The sequence below is a fragment of the Ceratotherium simum genome, chromosome 5, assembly GCF_057802395.1.
Source record: "Ceratotherium simum simum isolate JZ-2026a chromosome 5, ASM5780239v1, whole genome shotgun sequence".
NCBI classification, from domain to species: Eukaryota; Metazoa; Chordata; class Mammalia; order Perissodactyla; family Rhinocerotidae; genus Ceratotherium; species Ceratotherium simum.
Window position 1 is genome coordinate 48,643,410 of NC_141904.1, and position 21,287 is coordinate 48,664,696.

A 21,287-nucleotide genomic window follows, 5' to 3' on the forward strand; every position below is an offset into this window, starting at 1 on the left:
GCTGACATCAGCTAGCAAACCTGTTTCCCCAGTTGTGGATCTGGGCCTGCCCTGGGGAGCACCCCCCTTTCTGCCCTTCCTTCTCACAGACCCTAGGTTCAGACCTGCCCACCCCCCACCTTTGAGGCCCCTGCTCAGCTGGGGGCCATGGAGTCCCCTGGGGGAGGAAGCTGTGGGTGACAACTGAAGGAGGAAGGAAGGCCAGAGTGCCCCTGGACATCACCCAGTCTGAGCCCCTCAGAGCCCTAGTGGGGAAACCAAGGCAGGGTCATACCAAGATTGTCAGACAAGTTTGGGGCAGGGTCTGGCAGAGCTCCAGCCCAGCCTCCATCCTCTGTAACTTTCCCCAGGAAAGGTCTAGTCCTGTGGGCAGGAAGCCTCGGTGGGTCTGCACCCGGGGACAGCACAAGCTATTTCCTCTGCATGGAGCCTTCTCCCTCCCGTTTGAGGAACATTCCTCCCTGTCCCCTCAGACCAAGCTGGACCTCAGCTCAGGCATGTCCCCATGTTAACCCTTATTGTGCTGGCTATGTTGTGGTTTCCCCAGCACCTCACATATGGTAGGTGCTCCTTGGATATTAGCTGAATTGCTGAATGGAGGAGATTGGCCCCACAGCAGTGACCGATCAGGGAAGTCATGCCAGAGGAGGCTGAGTTTGGGACTTGAGGGCTGAGGGGACAGGAACGGAGCAGGAGCTGTTGGCGGTGGGAAATTCGAGAGGCAAGTGGTCAGGAGTGAGGGGGAGGCCTGGTGGATGGGTAGGGGCACATCCAGAGGACTCAACCCACCAGGGCTTCCCCAGGGTGGGTGTAGGAAGTGGGTGAGAGGATAAGGAGACTGGGGACAGCACCCCACAGGCTGGCAGTTGGGCAGCATTGAAAAGTTATGCAAAATAACATGCAAATGAGTGGCCCCTTTTCAGCCTGGAGCAGTAGTGTTGCTCCACAGCCCCAGTGAAAGGGAGCACTGGAGGGCATGAGAGCTGAGGGGCATGGCACACAGGGTCACAAAGGGCAGGACAGGACAAACATTCAGGTTACAAGTAGGGAGCCCAGGCTGAACTCTCCAGTTATGCCATTGAAGACTCAGGGTTCCAGGGAGGTCAGGTCAGAGCTGGGGTTGACCTTGCTCTGCCCACCCCTCCCTGGTCCCTCACTCCTGCCTGATGAACTCTTTCTATTGCCTCATGGAAACCTGGTCAGGCCCTCTGCTACCTGTGGGACCTTAGCTGGGTCATATTCCTTCCTGTGCCTCAGTTTACCCTCTTGAAATGGGAAAAAGGAAGGTAGAATAGCCTCCTTGGTGCTTGGCCCCCCTCCATACCTCAAAGGGGCAACCAGGGTTTCTTCTTCCTTGCCTTCATTAATTACCAAGGCAACTGGACAGGGTGGGACTGAGGTGATGGGGAGAGTAGCACAGAGCCCAGGGTTGGGGGAGGGGCTGGTAATCTCTGGAGTTGCTATGGCAACTGGGGAGCTGATGTGGAAGTGTGGGGTCCCCATGGAAACAGGGTCAGTTACTATGGGGACCCTGGAAGGAAATTCTCAGTTTCCATAGTGATAGAAGGGGAAGGTTAAGCCCCGGGGGGTGTTGTAGAGACCAGAAGGTCCACCCCTGTCAAGACCCCCTTCCCAGGTAAGAGAGAAGAGACTGGGCCAGCTACCTGGGCACTCAGACCACTATCCTCAGCTGTCCCTGCCCCTGGCAAGTCCCCATCTTTCTGCTTCATTCCTTGCCCTGAGGTCCTCCACGTCTGACCTCTAGTTCTCCTGGTGTAGCCAGAAGCCACCTTTGGCTTAACATTGCCATCCCCTTCCCAGTGCTGAGAAGGGAGACCACCAGGCCTGAATGAGGTCATCCTGATCAGACCCCACCCCACCCTGTCTCATTTCTGCTTGCCTGTCCCCAGAGATGGGGTGCACACTACCACCCAGGCAGCTCTGACTGGGAAGAGTCACCCACTAAGTTCTGATCTTCTCTCCCCACTCTGCTCTTAGCCTAACATGGTGCCCACCAACATACTTCTGTTCTACCTGCCTGGGACAGCCGACTGGGGAGTGGCCCATGAGACCTTGGTTCTGCCAGTAAGCCAGGGTCTGCCACTCATCTGTCACTCATGGAAGTGGGCGGGGAGATGAGTATTGCCCTAGAATGCCAGGGGCTTGGGAAGGCAGAGCCCCTGGATTTGGGGATGGATCGCCTACTCACCTTACCACGTGCTGGTGGGTGTGGTTGGAGAGCCTTTACCCGTTAAGCAAAGGGATGGTTTTAAAGAGGCAGCTGAAGCACAAAGAGATTAATGCTAAGTACCAAGCTACCAAGCATGAGAACCAGGTCTGGACTCCAGAACCCATGCCCTCAACCACTGATTTAGTTTGATAACCCCAACCTCTGAAGCACCAGACAGGGGTGGGTCTTGGGAAAGATGCTAGCTCTGGGGAGCATTTAGGCAGAGGAAGCATGGAGAGCAGAGCACATGCAGACGTGTGGGGGTGGGGACAGCAAATAATGCCCTTGGGCTGGGCATCCAGTGGATGTGGGGTGCCAAGGCTGGAGGTGAGGTGGGCACCAGCCATGCAGGGCTTCAGATGTGAACGGAGGCTGTGGACTTGCCTTAAAGCTTGTGATAGGGTAGGTTACTAGCTGATCAGACAGTGGTGATAACAGATGTCTACTGGAGGTGCACCAGGTGCCCGGTGCTGTTTAAGGAATCTGTGTATTGCCCCATTGTAAAGCCTGAGTGAGGTGGGGATGGAGTGGGGATAGGGAGTTTGAGGCAAGGTCTGGGCCTTGAGGTGAGACATAGGGCAAGCCAGGGCTGCTATCAGGCTTGGGGTAGGGCAAGCAGGTCTAAGGGAAGCACAGTGTCAGGCAGTTCAGTGGTTCATGTCTTCCTGCAGACAGCCCCACCCACCCATCCACGCCACAGTGGGCTGCTCTCAGCCCTCCCGGGTTACCTCACAGTTCTGGGGAAGTGGCAGTTCCATGCCCACCCAGGGACTATTTGGCCTAACCAGCCCTTGGGAGCCCCTCAGCCCCAGCACTGAGTGCCCTCAGGGCTGTTGGGTATAGATTGGGTTCCCACAGAGGTGACTATGAGACCCCCTCCTCCCAGGGACACTGACCTCCTCTATACCGACAGCTTTCTCCCCTACTGCAGGGCCCTGGGGAGGAGTGTGTGTGGCTGCTCCTGACCTGCCTTCAGGGGAGGGGTGGGGGATTGGGACCCTGGCCCGGTCAGGTTGAGGTAGGACTGGGCTGGGCTTGCGCAGTGTTCCTGCTCAGAGCTGGAAAGGGAGGGAGGAGCCGGCTGAGGCAGAGCCTCTTGAGAGGAATGTGGGGAGTCTAAGCACCACAGCCACCTCTTCCTGGCTCTGGACCGCTCTGCATGCAGCACTGCCACCATGCTTTTGGGCCCCTGCCCTGCTCTGCCTCCTGGCCCTAGTCCCTGCAGGGATGCCCCTACCTCCAAGCACTGCAGCCTCAAGCCATGCGGCCCAGGTCAGAGGTCGGCTGAGGCCTCCCAGAGAGAAGAGGTGAGAGCCACAGAGGCAGGACAGGCAGCTCACCCGTCCGCCCATCTAGTACTGTGCTTAGAGACCCCTTATGCCCCCTCCAGAGCACACAAAGGCTGCCTTGATTGCCTTAGCCCTGAATCCAGCCCAGCTGGATCTGCTGGAAGTTTGCAGGACTGGATAGGCCGAGGGTGTGGTTCTAGGGACAGAAAGTGGGAGTGTGCAGAGTTTGAGGGGCCCACCCAGGTCTGGGAGGGCCAAGCCAGGTGATAGCCATGAGGAGGATGGGAGGTTCCTGCTTAAGTACCAAAAGCCCAAGTCACAGAGTGCAGTGGGGCATGGGGTTGGCAGAGGCCTGGACAGAGGATGTGAATCACAGGTGGGGAGGGACAGAGAGGCTGGAGAAGCAGGCCCTGGTTGGCCTAGGGGCCTGGAATGCCAGGCTCAGCAGTTGAGCCTTTATCCTCAGGTCAGGGTGGGGGACATGGTCAAATTTGGGCTTTCAGGTGCTCTGCAGAGCTGCAGTGGGCAAAAAGGATCCACATTTTGACGGTAGACAGGGATCTGTGGGGTCACTGAGGCAGGGGCCAGGGGTCATGTGGTCAGCTTGGGCTATCTGGCTAGCAACCATGAGTGGTCCTGGCCTAGGACAAAGGTCTGGCTTTCAGCATTCTCAGAGGTACAGCTGAAGCTGTGGCAGTGTATGCCCCCCCATTTCCCCGCCTGCAATGGGAAGAGTTCAGAAATGGTCCAAAAGCCCTGGCCTGCTCGGGTGTTTCAGGGTTAGGCATTTTGGTGTCCCTGCTCGTTGATGGAGAGGAGAGGTGTGGACAGAGGTAGGTGAGCAGGGAGACTACCAGCGGCAGAGGGTGGAGAAGTCACCGAAGGAAACTGACAGATAAAAAGTCACAGTGGTGTGGGCCTGCACCTTAGGGGCCCCAGCCCCTCTGAGTTGCCTCAGATCTGTGACAAAATGCTCAAGGAAGGTGCCCAACCACAGGGCGGAGGGCTGCTCTGCCTAGGTTTCTTGTGGGCCTGGCCCAGTCTGCTGGGGTCTGGCCCCCTTCTCTGGGGCCCATTCAGTCCTGGCCCTGTGGTCTAGGGCCTGCAGGCGGCAAAAATTAGCCATCCATCTAAAAGTAGTTCTGGAGGTCCTTGAATTGAGGTCCATGGCCCTGGGGAGCAGCCTTAGGCTCCTGGGTGCTGCCTTTGATGTGTCCCTTGCCCCTTCATCCTTCTCCAGTCTAGTCCCTGCTCTAGCCCTCTGCCCCCGGAAAAGAAAGTTGCCTTCTAGGCTCAGCTGGTTGGGGTGGGAGTTGCAGATGGGGCCAGCGTGGGGGGAAGGAGCGTGGGATGGAAGGAGGAGCTCAGGTCCAGGCCACAACCCACTCCATGCCCTGGGAGGGGCTTAGAGGTTAGGGCAGGTTGGGGCTAAGCTAGGACTTACTCAGCTGTGTCCCTGGAGTAGAGACCAGCAGAGCCAGGTGGGGAGGCTAGGACTCAGGGGAGGGGGGTGGGACAAAGGTATGGATGAGTTCTCTACATTGTCCCCTGGGCCTGAGGCCTTGGACCCATATCAGGGAGCGGTGAGTGCCTTGAATGAAGGGCACTATAAGCAGCAGGGATCAGAACCTGTCCCTAGATAGGCCTGCCCTGACTCCAGGCCCTATGACAACATGCCTATAAAACTAGCTCCTGGTCCGCAAGCCCCACCCAGGGCAGTGTGACCCTACCCCTTGACACTCCAGGGCCTGCCCCCAGGGCTGGGCCAGGTCCCTCACAGCTTCTCTTGCTGGGCCCTGGGTGCCCCAGGCCCCCCCCACATCCCTGCGGTCTGCCGGGAGGAAGCGGCTCCCCTCCCCCACCGTGACTCTGCGCTTCCTGCCCCAGCCAGGGCGGGAGGGGACGTTTCCCGTTCACACCAAAGTTTCCCTGGTGGTGCCCAGACTCAGCCACTGCCCCTCTTGCCCATGGAACCAGCTCTGGGGCCTGGGGTCCAGGTAACCAGCCTGGGTGGGTGGAGGCTCCCAATGCGAGTTAGGACGTCCTACCTATACATGTGGGGGATGTGCGAGTGCATGGGTTGGCCTGGCCAATGATGCACATGCATGCTGGGATCCGTAGTCAAGGAAGGTTTCCTGGAGGTGGTGGCTGCTGAGCTGGGAGAAGGTGGCAGCAGAGAGCCCAGCCCAAGGCTTTGGGTCAGGGGTGGGTGGTGGGTGGGAGACCTTCAGCCCCAGCACCAGTGTGGGCCACAGCCATACTCCAGGCCTGTGTATGCTTAAGCCCCTCCCCTGCCGTGTTAGGTCTGCCTTAGTCCCCAAGGGTTAGGGAGGTGGGAGCAGAGACTAGGAGGCTGAGAAAAGCAGGTGAGTGGCCTGGGAGAGTGGTCAATATGTATGGCAATCCTCTGATGCTGACCTTCCAACTTCCTGTCCTCCCTCCTCCCCCATCCATCCCTCACTCCCTTTCTCCACCCCCACTGCTCTGCCTCCAATCCCTGTCCACCCCGTGTCCACCTCCATTCACTCTCCACTGCTGTCTACATCCTCTTGTCCCTCTTCTGTCTACTGTACCCCTTCCGAGCCCCATCACTGTTCCCACAAACTCCTTTGCCTGCAGAAGGACCTGGGCTACCTGCAGCAGTGGCTGACGGCCTTTGTGGGTGCCTTCGAGAAGAGCATCTCACTATCTTCTCTGGAGCCACGCAGGTGAGGCTGGAGCTACATGGAAAGCAGGGACAGGGTAGGGAAACTGAGGGGTCCTCGGTGCCCCAGTGACCCCCTCCCTGCAGGCCGGAGGAGGCAGGTGCAGAAGTGCCGCTGCTACCGCTGGATGCGCGGCATGTGCTGGCCCAGCAGCTGGACGAGGGGAACCTGGAACAAGCCCTGCTGCTGCTCAAGCTCTTCATCATTCTCTGCAGGTGGGTCCCTGGTGTCCTTTCCAGGGTGGGTGCGTGGAACTGTGGGCCAGAGGCGGGGCTGGCATGTTACTGTGACCTCTCCCATCATTCACTCCCCAGGAACCTGGAGAATGTAGAGGCAGGCTGGGGCCAGGTGCTGGTGCCCCAGGTGCTGGCATTGCTGACCCGGTTGACCGCCGAGGTGAGGTGGACTCTACCGTAGGGGGCCGGCAGAGGGTAGCCATGGCCCAGCTAACCCTCCTCCACCCTCTCCACATGCCTGCAGCTGAAAGGACTCCCAGCACCGCAGGAGGGCCGTGCACCCCAGCTGGAGAATGTGGCCCTGCATGCCCTGCTCCTCTGTGAGGGCCTCTTTGACCCCTACCAGACCTGGCGGCGCCAGCACAGCGGGTAAGAGCCAGCCCACAGGCAGAGGACCCAGAGGAGGCTGAGAGGATGGGGGTGGCCGCTATGGCAAAGGTGCCGAGGCAGGAGGAGGCCCGTGCACAGGCCTGTGAGGGGAGGATGACCAGGAGGGGTGAAGTACCTAGCCTCACCCCACCCCCACCCTCACCCCCACCCCCCAGGGAAGTCATCAGTTCCAAGGAGAAGAGCAAATACAAGTTCCCTCCAGCCGCTTTGCCCTGTGAATTCAGCACCTTCTTCAGAGGTCAGGCCCCGCCCCTGCCCCGCTTGGCCCACCTGGCCCCGCCCCTAAACCTGAGACCCTTCCTGCAGTTCCCCATCCTATACAGAGGACAGGACCCGCTTAGTGGTGGCTGCACGCAGGGCTGGGAAAACCACGGGAATTTCAGGGGGCCTCCAAAGGCGAGTACGAGTTCAGGGGCAGAGAGGAGAGAAAGGGCATGTCTGGACAAAATGAATAATTTCTTTTCTGGGCTAGAGTGAAGGCTTTCCATCAGGTGAGGGGGTCAATTTCCCTTCCTCCATCCCACCTACCTCCTGGGTCCCCCCAGCCACTAGTATCCCACTCTGATCTGGACCATCCTAAAACCCCCTGCTCCAATCCCTTTGTCCTGTAGCTTCCACCCAGTCTCCAGCCCTCCTCAAGATAATGTCCACACTGGTGTCTCTACTTCCTGCTCCCTCAGTCCTGGAGGAGCTGACCTCCAGGGCATCTCTGGTCATCTATTCTCCCTGGGTACCCTCTTCTCCTTGGTGCCCTCTTTCCTCTCATTGGAGGGAGACTGGCCAGGACTTTAGATAGCCTTGGGGGAAGATGCTACCTGGGGAGATGGCAGCCTATTGGGATAGACAGTATCTCGGTGTCTCTGGAATGCCCCATGGAGCTGCCTGGATCTGGAGTGGGGGCAGCAGCTCCAAGAGAGGAGATGCCCCTGGGGAGCTCCCTGCCTCCATTCCCCCAAAATCTGAGTACTCTGCTTAAAACACACTGGATTTTGTTCCCACTACTGTAAATCTCTCGATGGTGGCCTGATACCCTCAGGATCAAATCCTGCTCCTCCCCACAGCCTTCCTTCACAGCCCCACTCACTTACTGCTCCCCAGCCAAAGTCCTGTCCTCTCATTCCTAGAATGCAACTAGTTATCCATCCCACCTCCGGGTCTTTGCCATACTGTTTCCTCTCCCTTCACAGGCTAGCTGCATTCTCAGGCCTCCTCTCAAAAGCCCTGTTCCCTGGGAGGCCTCCCACTCCATCCCACCTGAATGAAGGCCGCCCTGCTCTTGCCCCCACCTCCCCCCAACACCCGTGTGTCCCAGGGCTGGTCCTTTCTGCTCTCTGGGTTTCAGTCTGGCCTGGCATCCTGGCCAGCTTTGCTGGAGCAGGGCCACATGGGCCTCCCACATATGAAGCTGTGAAAGCCCCTAGAAGTCCCCAGTGGAGGTGGGGGTGAGGGTAGGGGGCATCTGTATGGTAGGGACAGCAGGGTCCCCAGAGCAGGTCACAGGAAGCTCTAACCGTCACAGGGCAGAGGGACCAGGAGATTTGCATTTGAGAAACTAAACCCTGGGTTACCATGGGGAAGCTGGGTGGGGGATGTGTGTTCACTCTGGGGTCCCCCACCCTGGGGATTAAGGATCTGGGGAGCTGGCTAGGCTCTCAGGGTAGGGCCATGTCCCTTTCAAGCTCCCCAAAGAAGAGCTGTGTCCTCCTCAGACCCCCTAGCATAGAGCTATGGCATTTAGACCCTTAGTGCAGAACCAGATCTTCTCCACCAGATTGGGCCTCCCAGCCCCGTTCCTTGGCCCAGCCCCCAACTCCTACCCCAGGGCACACACCTCTGTGTAGTCCCCTGGATTCACAGCCCTGCAAGCTTGGTGACAGTGTCCTGCCCTGCCCACCCTACGCTATCCAGAGAGCCTGCAGGATGCAGATCGCTTGCCTCCCAAGCTGCTGTTGCGTCTCATCCACCTCTTTGGTGCCGTCCTTGCGGGAGGGAAGGTAGGCTGGGAGGAACCTGCGGCCCAGAGGGTGGCCGTCTCAGGGTCTCTCTACTGGGTGAGCCCCTGCCCATTGCTCATCTCTGCCCACACCTGCAGGAGAACGGGCAGATGGCTGTGAGCGCCGACTCTGTGCAGGGCTTGTTGGGTGTGGTGCGGGGCTGGAGCCATGGGCCAGCCCAAGACCCCCGCCTAGTGCCGCTGGCACTCAAGGCACTGGTGGGTGCAGTACATGTCCTGCATGCCAGCCGCACACCACCCCGTGGACCAGAGCTCCGAGCCCTGCTTGAGGGCTACTTCCGTGTCCTTAATGCCGACTGGCCAGCCGGGCCTAGCTCGGGGCCTGAAGAGGCCCTCATCACCCTACGGGTCAGCATGCTCGGTGGGTATGGGCTCCCCGGCTCTTGGGGAGGTGGCACTAGCAGGGGAAGACCCAAATGACAAGGGAAGAGCTGGACTGGGCCGCATGGGGAAGAAGGTTAAGGCTGACCAGAGTTGCTGCTGGGAGGGGATTGGGCAGGGCTGACCCTTAACCCCTCCACAGATGCCATCCCCATGATGCTGGCATGCGAGGATCGGCCAGTGCTGCAGGCTACCTTTCTCAGCAACAATTGCTTTGAACACCTTACTCGCCTCATCCAGAACAGCAAGGTGGGTGGGGCCCAGGCTGGGGGTGGAGGTCCTGGAACCCAGAGGCTGGGGAAACCACGTGTGGGTGCCGAGATGCTGCTGAGCAAACTTGGGCTGGACCAGGCTGAGGGCTTGTGGCTGGTGGGATGGCTTGCAGTTGGGTGGGAGGGTCTGGGGCTCAGGATGGCTCTGCACCCCACAGGAGGGATGTGTTGTGGAAGGACGGGAGCTGTCCTGGCCTCTTGTTTCCCCTTTCCCCAGCCCCAAGTCCAGGGGCAGGAGGAGGGCTCAGCTGTTTTGGATACAGTACCTACTCCTGCCCCCTTATCTGCCCCCGACTCTGTCCCTCTGAGCAGGGCATGGGCAGCTCAGCTCCCCTACTCTTCCCCTAGTGCCTGGTGGGGCACTCGGCCTGGGACTCAGGGTGCATCCGTCTCTCTGGGACAGAGCCCTGGCAGCTGCCCTAGGTCCTGCTCTAACCCTGCCCCTCCCCCATCTTCCTCTTCTCTCTCCTCTGCCGCCTCCACCTTCTGCCCTACCCCTTCCCCACAGCTGTACCTGCAGGCCCGGGCGCCCCCTGAGGGGGACAGTGACCTGGCTACCCGGTTACTGACCGAGCCCGATGTCCAGAAGGTACCACCCTGGGGCTGAGGCTCAGGCACCTACCTCCCTGGGCACCCACCCCTGGGGGCTCCCTCTTTGAGCCCTTCCTGCACTATACAGGGAGGATGAGCAGATAATGTGTGAGGCCTGGTGTGGCCTAATGATGGGGCTGGGTCCTCCATGCTGTCTCACCCTCCTTCAGATCCCCATCCTAAGGAACCGGGCAGGAGTGATCTGTGCCCTGCCTGGTATTAGCATGGGGAGCTGGGGTTTGGCTGTGCCAAGCTGGAAGGAACCTTCGAAACTGAACCACCCAACCCCATTTCATAGACAGGGAAACAGAAGCCCAGATACTCAGGGATTTGGCTGTAGTCACTCACAGAGAAGGAGGTCCCCCACACGCAGCCACTTCTTTCCATAGATCCTTGCACCTGCCCTAAGCAGGTCACTGGGAGTCCCTCATCTCCTCATCCCCTCATGCCCTCATGATGTGCTCCCTGCGTCACCTTGCATGGGGGCTGTAGGAGGCTGCAGGGTGTCACCTAGGGGCTCCGCATGGGGCACCCTCTCTCTGGTGGCTCAACACCCGGGCCCCAACCCCCAGAGCTCCCCTGCTTTGTCTTCATGAGGCAGCCCCGTGTGTCTATCACACTTTGCTATTTTCTGAGAGCCTGCACATCCATTCATGTATAAAGCAAGCAAGGCAGGAGAGACCCCTGGTTTATACAGATGAGGAAACTGAGGCCTGGAGAGAGGAAGGTTGCCTGAGGTCACTTGGGGAGTCAGGCAGAGCTGAGACCAAGGGTCCTATGGAGTCAAAATACGGCCTAGCACCTGCTGACAAACTCTCCAAGCCCTCCTGATCCCTCAACCCTTCAGGGAGGGGCAGGGCAAGTGCCCAGCATGCCTCTGGTCATCAAGTTCAGCCAGGGTGAGCCTCAGTGTCCCCACCTGGATCTTAGGGGGCAAGGGGCAGAGTAGGTCTCAAAGGTCTCGAAGGTTCTTCTGGTTCTAACATTCTGTGATTGATTGTCCCTAAATTCCCCAACCCCCTGTCAATCATCATTGGTGATGGGGCACTCACTGGCTTGCCTGCACATGTGTGTCTAGGTTGGGTGGTGATGGTTGGGGACTGAAGCCCATAAGTCCACCAGACAGTGGGGGGCAGAGGGATATGGCGAGAGGGTCCACTGTTGATCTGTCCCAGTGAGGCCCTTCCCAGCCTTGGTTTCTTCCCTGGCCTCTTTGTCATAGTGGGTCTTTCCAAGCATTCAGAGAGGGCCCTATAGGGTCAGGGTGAGGGTCACAGTAGTTTAGGCAAGGAGTAGAGGTCCTGGTGCCCAGACAGGGTTGCCACACTCTCCGGGCCCCCAAGCCAGCTCGGCTACCTGCCTTGGGGCACCTGCTCCTGGCCCTACACCCCTTTAACTGCAGGGTGCTGCCAGCTGCAATACCCTGGCACCTGCCTCTCCTGACTGCCCCTCCCCACTCCAAGGTACTGGACCAGGACACAGACGCCATTGCGGTCCATGTTATCAGAGTGCTGACCTGCATCATGAGCGGGTCCCCCTCAGCTAAGGTGAGGACGCTGCAGTCCGGCTGCAGGAGGGCTGTGGGGTGGGAGTTAAATTGTCCCCAGAACTGGCCTGGTTAGTGGCTGTTAGAGCAAGTGAGCTGAGGAGGTGGCCATCCTGCCCTTTGGGGTGTAGCTCAGCCCACTGGGTGGCCATAGTCATCAGTCAGTCCTGAGAGCTGGATATCCTGGGTCAGGGCTGGATGGGGGAGGGATACTTGTGGGCTGACCACCTCCTGCAGCCTTCTGAAGTGGACCCACAGCCCCACACCCCTCCGCAGCCCCTGCCGCTGCTAGCACTGTGACCCAGAGGCAGAGCCAGAGGAGGGAGCCCTGAAAGACGATGCCTTCTCCAGGGTTTCCATGGGGTGTGAGTTTGCCCTGGGGCCCACATACATGCTCACTTCTTCCCCACACAACCTTGCGCAGGAGGTGTTTAAGGAGCGCATTGGCTACCCTCACCTACATGAAGTTCTGCAGAGCCATGGTCCCCCCACCCATCGGCTGTTACAAGAGCTGCTCAACATGGTGAGGGCAGGGGCTTGGGGTCAGGGTCCCAAGGGCAGCCCGGATTGGGTCAGGGCTACCACGGAAGGTGAGCCGTCCACCGTGGGGACTGTGTTGACTGGCCAGTACATAGTGTGACCCATGGCCTGACCACATATGTCAGTGTCACTGGCGTGAGGATTCTGGGCTGTGTGGGGCCCTGGAAGCTGCTGCACGTTAGCAAGCCCCAGGATGATCCTAGGAACATGCAGTTGGGGTTTACGCCAACCTAGACCAAAAGCCAAGGCTCGAGGGGTTAACGATGCTGAAGGACTGTTGTTAGTAGTGATGGTCGTCCATGCACCTCTAACTTTCCTGAGCCTCAAACACAACTTGTGAGCAGGATAGGGTAGTGCATGTTGCTTTCCCATGCTATAGGCAAGTAAGCTGAGACAGGAAGTCCGGCTGTTGGCAAGGTGGCCTGTTCCATGCCAGTTGCCTGGGAACTATCACATTCTCTCCACCCACAGGCTGTGGAGGGTGACCACAGTGTATGTCCACCGCCACCAATCCGCAACGAGCAGCCGGTGCTGGTGCTGATGCAGTGGCTGCCAGCACTGCCCACAGCTGAGCTGCGGCTCTTCCTAGCAAAACGCCTCTGGTGGCTCTGTGACAGCTGCCCTGCCAGCCGTGCCACTTGCGTGCAGGCAGGTCTGGTGGGCTGCCTGTTGGAGACGCTCAGCACAGGGATAGCTCTGGGGGCCCGCTGCCAGGAGCAACTGCTGGCGCTACTGCAAGCATTGGGCCGTGTGTCACTAAGGCCCTTGGAGCTGCGTCATCTGCTGCGCCCGCCTCCAGGGCTGGATTCGGGGCCTGGTGGAGCTGAGGCCGGGAATGCCCGACACGCAGGCGCCATCATTCGTGCATTATCAGGCATGGCCCGGCACCATGGCCCTGCACGAGCCCTACGCTACTTTGACCTCACCCCCAGCATGGCGGGTATTATGGTACCCCCTGTGCAGCGATGGCCAGGACCTGGCTTCACCTTCCATGCCTGGCTCTGTCTGCACCCCACGGCTGTAGCACCTGCCCCGGCCCCCACCCGGCCACCCCAGCGAAAGCAGCTGTACAGGTAGGTGACTGGTAGGGACCAGGGCACAGTGCCAGGGTGAGCAGGAGAACCAGCAGGCATAACTGGCTTGGCCTGCCCCCAGCTTCTTCGCCAGCAGCGGTTCAGGGTTTGAGGCCTTCTTCACGGCAGCTGGGACCCTGGTGGTGGCTGTGTGCACCCGGAAGGAGTACTTGACCGTGAGCTTGCCTGAAGTGTCCTTTGCTGACTCTACCTGGGTGAGCCTCCATCCCCATATGGCTCGGGGCTGGAGAGGACACCGAGTCCCAAACTATAGCCTGATGTTCTGGCTTCTATTCTAGCACTGCGTGGCCATTGTCCATGTGCCTGGGTGCCGGCCCTTCAGCCAGAACCTGGTCCATGTCTATAAAGATGGACGCCTGGTCAAGATGGCACCCCTTCGCTGCCCCTCCCTCAGTGAGGTGTGCCAGGCAGGGTTTGGGGAGGCCTTGGGTAGCTGGGGGGACTTGGACAGGGTGGGACCTGGAGCCCTTGTGTTCCCGCTACCCCCACAGGCCTCAGACTTCAGCCTCTGGGGTCTGTGCAGCCGTGGGGTCACTGTGAGGAACTAGATGCAGGTGGAACCCCAGGCTTTTCTGTGACCTGACCACTCCCCCAACCCCGGCCCCGCAGCCTTTCTCCTCCTGCTGTATCGGCTCCGCTGGGCACCGCACAACGACCACCACCACGGGGCTGCCTGCGCCACCAGTCCCCGCTGCCCTGGCTCACACTCACCCCTCCCTCACCCGCTCCCAGTCAGTCCCAGTCACCACAGGGCTTGGCTGGGGGTCTGGGCTGGTGGCCCCCCTGCAGGAGGGCAGCATCAGCTCCACCCTTGCAGGCACACAGGACACTCGGTGGGGCAGCCCCACGTCCCTGGAGGGCGAGCTGGGGGCCGTGGCCATCTTTCATGAAGCCCTGCAGGCAGCAGCCCTGCGGGACCTGTGCAACCTGGGTATGCAGCACCATCCACCCTGCCCTGCCCCAGCCTCTCCTCCATTGTCCCAACACCCAGATGGTTGGGACTTACCAAGTGGCCAGGCCATAAACTGGGGGTCCAGGGGGAAGGAGAGGGTCTGTCCTCTGATCAGGCAGAGAAGAGGCAGGCTCTGGATGGGGTTTGGCCAGAGGCCCAGTCAGGTCTGAAGCCTCCTGTCCACCCCCCAGGGCCCAATGAGATGGCACCCTTCAAGCCCGAGAGTGATCTGCATGAGCTTGGCACCAAGCTGCTCCTCCATTACTCACCTCAGGTATTTGGGGGTGGGGGTGGGCAGTTGGCCCAACCCAGCTACCTCCCCCTGGCTCCCACACTCTGTCTGCCACCCCTTCCTCCAACTGATGCTTGCTGCCTGCCCATCCCCTGCCCCCAGGCCTGTAAGAACAACATCTGCCTGGACCTGTCCCCTGGCCATGGGCTGGATGGCCGCCTGACGGGCCATAGGGTAGAGACCTGGGACGTGAAGGTGTGTGTGCACGTGTGGGCAGTGAGCGCAGGAAGCGTGAGCATGGGCACATGTGTACAGGGCGGGCTGGGGATTGGCACTGTGCCCTGGGAGGTCTTCAGGAGACCACCTCAAGAAAGCAAAACTTCCCTGGACCCAGGTTCCCAGACCAGAGGATCTGCTGGGCTGAAGTGGGGCAGGAAACGGCTGGGAGCTGCCCTCTCACAGCCGGTCTTCCCACCCCAGGATGTGGTGAATTGTGTGGGAGGCATGGGTGCCCTGCTGCCCCTGCTGGAGCGAGTGGCTGCACAGCCCCAAGAGGCCGAGGCAGGTCCAGCTGAAACACATGACCTTGTGGGGCCTGAACTGACCTCTGGCCACAACACCCAGGGCCTGCTTCTCCCACTGGGCCAGTCCTCAGGTAAGTGTCCCTGGTGCCTGGGGTGGTGGGGGAAGAAATCTTAGCATGACAGTGTGGCTGGAGTGCTTGAGGTCTCTGTGGCCACTGGCAGGCAGGCCCTTGACACACATCTGTCCCCTTCTTGGTGGCCGGTAGAGGAGCGAATGGAGAGGAACGCAGTGGCTGCCTTTCTGCTGATGCTGCGGAACTTCCTGCAGGGCCACGCTGTGAACCAGGAGAGCCTGGTGCAGTGCCAAGGGCCCACCATCATCGGGGCCCTCCTGCGCAAGGTTGGGCAGGAGGGGAGGGGGCTGCTCTGTCTGACCAAGGGGACCAGGTGGGGGGATCAAGAAGGGGAACCAGATGCCGTCAGTCAGGGAGAACCTCCTAGGAGAGGTGGCATTTGAGTGGGACCTTGAAAGGCTAGGCAGGGTTTGGCTGAGAGGGTCTGGGGGAAGTACCAGCACAGGCTGGGGCAGGGGACCTGCACAGCAGGCTGGGGAGCTTGCACTTCAGAGACAGCAGGGAGCCACCAAAGAGTTTTGAGCAAGCAGGATGCTTGTGTCCATCTGCCTGTGCAGGGCAGGGTGGAAGCTGGGAGGCTCGAGAGCAGGCGGCAGGGCCTGACATCTTACCCCGCTCCTCCCACCCCAGGTCCCCAGCTGGGCCATGGACATGAATGTGCTCATGTCGGCCCAGATGCTGATGGAGCAGGTGGCAGCTGAGGGCAGTGGGTCCCTTCTGTACCTGCTCTATCAGCATTTGCTCTTCAACTTTCACCTCTGGACCCTCAGCGACTTTGCTGTGCGCCTGGGTAGGTGTGGGGCCTTGGCTGAGGGGACGCCTCCAGGCAGAGTGGTGGTAGAGGTTCTGAGAAGTTATAACCCCACCCTGGGTGATCTGAGGGGACATATCTGCCCTGGGGCATCTGATGGGAACATGACCCTCCCCTGGGGAGGTCTGGCAGGGGCATGGCCTTGTCCTGGACGATCAGAAGGGGTCCAGCTCAGCCTGGTGGCCTGAGCCCTCTGCTGATGCCCACTCAGGCCACATCCAGTATGTGTCTAGCATAGTCCGTGAGCACAGACAGAAGCTGCGGAAGAAATACGGGGTCCAGTTCATCCTTGATGCCCTGCGCACCCACTACAGGTGAGGCTGGTGGGGCCAGAGGGGCCAGGGGGCTGACGTAGCTGCCTCTGGCCTCGGGGACGGCATTCAGTCCACCAGCTCACTTGTCCACTCTCCCTGTTCTCTCCCCTCCTGTGTTCTGGGTGCCCCTGCTATCTCCTGGCCTCTGGTGGGTTTGCCTGTTGGGACTGCCCCAGCCCACAGCGGGAGTGCCCCCTAGTGGCTGACGACCTGCGCACGGTGCAGACTTCACTCCTGGGCCTGGTGCGGGAGTTCCTGGCGCGGAGCTCCTCCACTGATGACGTGCAGGTCATGCTGAGCTTTCTGGCGGCTGCAGGTGATGATGGCCAGGTAGGCTGGAGGTTGGTGAGGGTGAGGGGTGGAGTGTGGACCATGTTGGGGTAGGGGGGCCGCCTAGTGTGAGATTTTGTATCCCCAGGTGGTGGGCACACTGGACCTGCTGCTGGCACTGCTGCAGTCCTCATCAGCACAGGAGTCTTTGGCTGTCTTCCTGCTGGAGCCAGGGAACCTTGAGGTGCTGCTGGCATTGCTGGTGCGGCCAAGGTCACTACCCCTGCTGCCCGACCGAGTCTGCAAGGTACACCCAGCCCACCCCCTACCCTGGTACCCCATTCGCTGTGGTCCCTGCCTGAGGTCCAGGGAGGTGCAGCAGGCCTTGGACTAGCAGGCGAAGCTGCCTTCGCAGGCCTCCCTTGGAGCCACACACCTGCAGTGATTTCCCTCGCACAGTAACTCCTTCCCCATGATGACGCTGTCCCCATGACCCCCACACAGATCCTGCGCAGACTGCAGCAGAACGAGCGCTTACCTGAGCGGAGCCGCCAGCGGCTCCGGCTGCGAGACTGTGGTCTCCAGGGTCTCATCGCCTGCCTGCCAGAGGGGGCCGTTTCCCCCCAGCTCTGCCAGGGCCTCTACAAGCTGTTCCTGGGGGCAGGTACAACCTCGTTGGGAAGAGGCAGGCCAGGTGGAGGGGTGACATGGACCCAGGAAACAGGGCAGGTGGGAATAGGGAAAGTGTTGGTCCGGGGGCCAAAGCTGAGCAAGGAGGGGAGTACAGCCCCCTTGCTTGGATCAGTCCCTCAGGCCCTCTCTGGCCATCCTCCCAGATTGCCTGAACCTCTCAGATCTATTGGCTGTGGTGCAGCTGTCCCTCCAGGCTGACCTCAGCGTCCGCCTGGACATTTGTCGCCAGGTGAGTGTGGGAGGTGAAAGCTTTGGTACGGGGGTTCGCTGAGGACTTCACTTTGTCTGCCTGTGATAAGGGTCTCTAGAGGCCTCCCTACTAAGGCCCCAGGAGGAGGGTCTTGGGACAGGCTGTTGGATGGATCCCTCACTTGCTGTGCCCTGGCCCGGCAGCTCTTCCACCTCATCTACGGACAGCCGGACATAGTGCGCCTGCTGGCCCGACAGGCCGGCTGGCAGGACATGCTGACCCGGCTGTATGTCCTGGAGGCTGCTACGGCCGGCAGTCCCCTGCCCTTTCCCCCAGAGCCACCCGCCTCCCCGGAGCCAGCCTTACTCAAGCCACCCACTGAGTCACCGGAGCCTTCAGACGTCTTCCTGCCATCAGAAGCCCCCTGCCCCGACCCTGACACCTTTTACCATGCTCTCTCCCCGTTCTCTGCACCCTTTGACCTGGGCCTGGAACGGGCCAGCGTGGGCTCAGGCAACACTGCTGGCGGCGGCAGTAGCAGTGGGACTCTTACTCCAGCCAGCCAGCCTGGCACACCTTCCCCGTTGGATGGGCCCCGGCCCTTCCCCACTGCCCATGGCCGCCACAGCTCCAGTCTCTCCAATGTGCTGGAGGACGGCAGCCTCCCAGAGCCCACCATCAGTGGGGATGATACCTCTAATACCAGCAACCCTCAGGTGAGGCGGGCCCACCCTCTGCCACTGCATGGCACTAAGGGAGGACACCTGTGGGACACGGGGCAGGCAGTGTAGCCTGTCTCAAGGTGTGGTCCTGTCTGACGTCAGGGCTGCAGCTGCCAGTTGGGCCTGGCGCTGCCCCCTTATAGCTCTCGTCTGCAGTTGTGTTCCCACTGGGGTTCTGGAACAGGGCAAGTTATGCTGAGCCAGAGTGGGGGGCACCAGCCAGGCTTTGGAAGGCCCTCAAGAGAGTCTGTAGGGCAGAGATTTTATGAGGCCTATGGGCAGCAGAGCTCTTAGGGTCCTGCCTTATGCTTCTGGTTTGAGGATGGGCCTCTGCTTATTCTATGGCATTCTTCTAGAGAATTCCAGGACAGTTCTTGAGGCCTGTGAGGACTGTGGGGTAATTTTGTGAACCACTTCATCTCCTCTTAGGAGTCATTGAAACCCCAGGGTTCTTCCTGGAATTCAAGGCAGTGGCTTGGGCCCCTACACCATTCTTTCAGCCCCACAGTGCCCAGCTATCTGTTGGCTGAATGCTCTGCCTCCTGCTGCCCCCACTAGTGGTGGGCTGCGGTCCCGAACAGGGGTAATGTGGGGGTCAGCCTGATTCCCTCCTTCCCCATCCCACACCCTACACCATCCATCTGTGCCCACAGCAAACCTCTGAGGAGGAGTTGTGCAACCTGCTCACCAATGTGCTGTTCTCAGTGACATGGCGGGGTGTGGAAGGCAGTGACGAGGCTGCCTGGCGGGAGCGTGGCCAGGTCTTCTCAGTGCTCACCCAGCTGGGGGCCTCAGCCACACTTGTGCGCCCACCAGACTGCATCAAGCGCAGGTGAGGAGGCAGCTCAGGAGGGTGAAGGGCTTGGGGATAAGAAAGGCAGTCAGGTAGATGCCTGGGTCCTCGCCCGTCCCTAGCCTCCTGGAGATGATGCTGGAGTCAGCCTTGACCGACATCAAAGAGGCCTCCCTTGGGGTCCTGGCCAGCCTCACCCAGCAGGCACTTTGGCTGCTGCGCCTGCTGCAGGACTTCCTGTGCGCCGAGGGCCATGGTAACCAGGAGCTGTGGAGTGAGAAGGTGCGACAGCTCAGAGGGGTGTGAGCCATGTGAGCACAGATGTTCACATGAGCCGGCAGGCCTCTGGTCTGGGAGGTGGATGAGTACACGTGTGCAGTCATGGGTGCATCAGTACAGGTGTCTCTGGGTGTGGACTATGTGCAGCCCTACCTGGCCCCCAGCCCAAACCTTACCTTGTTCCCTCCCCATGGGCTCCTGGCCTCATCTGGTGATGGCTGCCGGGAATATGTTGTGTGGCAGCTCTTTGAAGGTGTGTGCAGCCTACTCGATCGCCTGGGAGCCTGGCCGCACCTGGCCAACGGCACAGCGGATCTCCGAGAGATGGCACAGATTGGCCTGCGCCTCGTGCTTGGCTACATCCTGCTGGAGGACCCACAGGTGAGCACAGGGTAGGTGTGAGGGGAGGGGCCGTGGCAGGTGTAGGGAGCTCTGAGAGTGGCTGGGTGTCACCCACAGCCCCCTTCCGCCAACAGCTGCACGCCCAGGCCTATGTGAAGCTGCACGCACTGCTGCAGACCTCTGTGCCCATGCGCCGTGAGGAAGCCTGCTATGTGCTCTCCAAGCTGGAGGCGGCGCTGGCACGGGCGCTGCATACCTCCCCCTCTGAGCCTGCCACCGAGGACAGGAAGCCCCCAAATGCAGCTGCTGCAGCTGCGGAGCGCTGTTCATGGTTGGTCCCACTGGTGCGCACGCTGCTGGACCGTGCTTATGGGCCACTGGGGCTGCAGTGGGGGCTGCCTTCCCTGCCGCCCACCAACGGCAGCCCCACCTTCTTCGAGGACTTCCAGGCCTTTTGTGTCACACCCGAATGGCGTCACTTCATCGACAAGCAGGTGCCTGGAAGTGAGGGCATGGGAAGAGGAGTGGGGGTGGGGGGCCCACATCGAACACTGGTCTCCTCTCCCTGCCCAATCCTCCAGGTGCAGCCCACCATGTCTCAGTTCGAAATGGATACCTACGCTAAGAGCCACGACCTCATGTCGGGCTTCTGGAACACCTGCTATGACATGCTCATGAGCAGTGGGCAGCGGCGCCAGCGGGAGCGGGCACATAGTCGTCGGGCCTTCCAGGTATGCGGCCCAGGGTGGGGGACCTGGATCTGCTCCACACATGCACCTAGAGGGGATGGCTGACAGGACGGGACAGGAGGCAGCCAGCAGGACTCACCCATTCCTCTACTCCCCACCCCCCACCTCCCAGGAGCTGGTGCTGGAACCTGCGCAGCGGCGGGCGCGCCTGGAGGGGCTGCGCTATGCAGCAGCGCTAAAGCAGCAGGCAGCGCAGCACTCGACAGCCCTGCTGCACTGGGGGGCCCTGTGGCGTCAGCTCTCCAGCCCCTGCGGGGCCTGGGCCCTGAGGTGGGCGGGGCTTGGGGCAGGGTCCAGGTGGGGGCGGGAGGGACCTAGAGCACCAGACTGCCTTTGGGGTGAGGCCTGGGAGGAATGGGGAGGTCTACAGACTTCAACCCCTCACCCATGACCACCACCGGGGACATATCTGCAGGGACCCGCCCACCCCCCGCTGGAAGCTGTCCAGCGCGGAGACATACTCGCGTATGCGTCTGAAGCTGGTGCCCAACCATCACTTCAACCCTCACCTGGAAGCCAGCGCCCTACGGGACAATCTGGGTGAGACAGTGTGCTGAGCTGGGTCCACCCAACCTCATATGCCCTGTCCTGCCTAGCTCTGGCTGAGCACCCTTGGGCCTATTGCAGGTGAGGCCCCCCTGACACCCACCCAGGAGGCCTCACTGCCTCTAGCAGTGACCAAAGAGGCCAAAGTCAACACCCTAACTGAAGACCTGCAGGAAGACCAGCTGGGCGAGGATGAGCTGGCTGCACTGGAGACCTCGTGAGTGGGATGGGAGAGAGCCAGCTGGGGGCAGTGGGCATGGGGTCTCTGCTCCAGCGTGTGGGTACTTGCTATGGGATTGACTCCTGAGTCCATTTCCTCTTCTGCTTGCAGGGCTAAAGGCCCTGAAGGGACTGTCCAAAATCAGGTGGATGGTTGGGGAGAGCTGTCTAACAGGATAGATGGTTGCTCTTTCATGGCTAGGCACCCCAGAGCACGACTGAGAAACAC

The 21,287-nt window shown here is 60.4% G+C and overlaps 1 protein-coding gene across 5 annotated transcripts in view; it reads left to right on the forward strand.

The window, feature by feature from the left end:
* The window catches only part of NBEAL2 (neurobeachin like 2), a 30,353-nt gene that overhangs the window by 2,409 nt on the left and 6,657 nt on the right, over window positions 1-21,287 (forward strand). For 2 of the 5 annotated variants that reach the window (XM_087430867.1, XM_087430866.1), the window contains exons 2-35: window positions 6,139-6,227; window positions 6,311-6,439; window positions 6,539-6,620; window positions 6,705-6,829; window positions 7,006-7,088; window positions 8,759-8,844; window positions 8,943-9,225; window positions 9,388-9,494; window positions 10,026-10,106; window positions 11,572-11,655; window positions 12,079-12,177; window positions 12,666-13,267; window positions 13,350-13,482; window positions 13,567-13,686; window positions 13,898-14,219; window positions 14,432-14,514; window positions 14,635-14,727; window positions 14,953-15,127; window positions 15,263-15,396; window positions 15,761-15,920; window positions 16,153-16,255; window positions 16,432-16,585; window positions 16,674-16,832; window positions 17,030-17,189; window positions 17,362-17,447; window positions 17,612-18,124; window positions 18,784-18,962; window positions 19,046-19,205; window positions 19,446-19,583; window positions 19,679-20,038; window positions 20,126-20,275; window positions 20,406-20,563; window positions 20,709-20,833; window positions 20,921-21,056. In XM_087430867.1, coding sequence (XP_087286993.1) covers window positions 6,139-6,227; window positions 6,311-6,439; window positions 6,539-6,620; window positions 6,705-6,829; window positions 7,006-7,088; window positions 8,759-8,844; window positions 8,943-9,225; window positions 9,388-9,494; window positions 10,026-10,106; window positions 11,572-11,655; window positions 12,079-12,177; window positions 12,666-13,267; window positions 13,350-13,482; window positions 13,567-13,686; window positions 13,898-14,219; window positions 14,432-14,514; window positions 14,635-14,727; window positions 14,953-15,127; window positions 15,263-15,396; window positions 15,761-15,920; window positions 16,153-16,255; window positions 16,432-16,585; window positions 16,674-16,832; window positions 17,030-17,189; window positions 17,362-17,447; window positions 17,612-18,124; window positions 18,784-18,962; window positions 19,046-19,205; window positions 19,446-19,583; window positions 19,679-20,038; window positions 20,126-20,275; window positions 20,406-20,563; window positions 20,709-20,833; window positions 20,921-21,056 — 5,651 coding nt within the window. Of the gene's footprint in view, window positions 1-5,065; window positions 5,517-6,138; window positions 6,228-6,310; window positions 6,440-6,538; window positions 6,621-6,704; window positions 6,830-7,005; window positions 7,089-8,758; window positions 8,845-8,942; window positions 9,226-9,387; window positions 9,495-10,025; window positions 10,107-11,571; window positions 11,656-12,078; window positions 12,178-12,665; window positions 13,268-13,349; window positions 13,483-13,566; window positions 13,687-13,897; window positions 14,220-14,431; window positions 14,515-14,634; window positions 14,728-14,952; window positions 15,128-15,262; window positions 15,397-15,760; window positions 15,921-16,152; window positions 16,256-16,431; window positions 16,586-16,673; window positions 16,833-17,029; window positions 17,190-17,361; window positions 17,448-17,611; window positions 18,125-18,783; window positions 18,963-19,045; window positions 19,206-19,445; window positions 19,584-19,678; window positions 20,039-20,125; window positions 20,276-20,405; window positions 20,564-20,708; window positions 20,834-20,920; window positions 21,057-21,287 lie in introns of those variants that run through there. The other 3 variants (XM_014791425.2, XM_014791429.2, XM_087430868.1) reach the window with 3 other exon arrangements.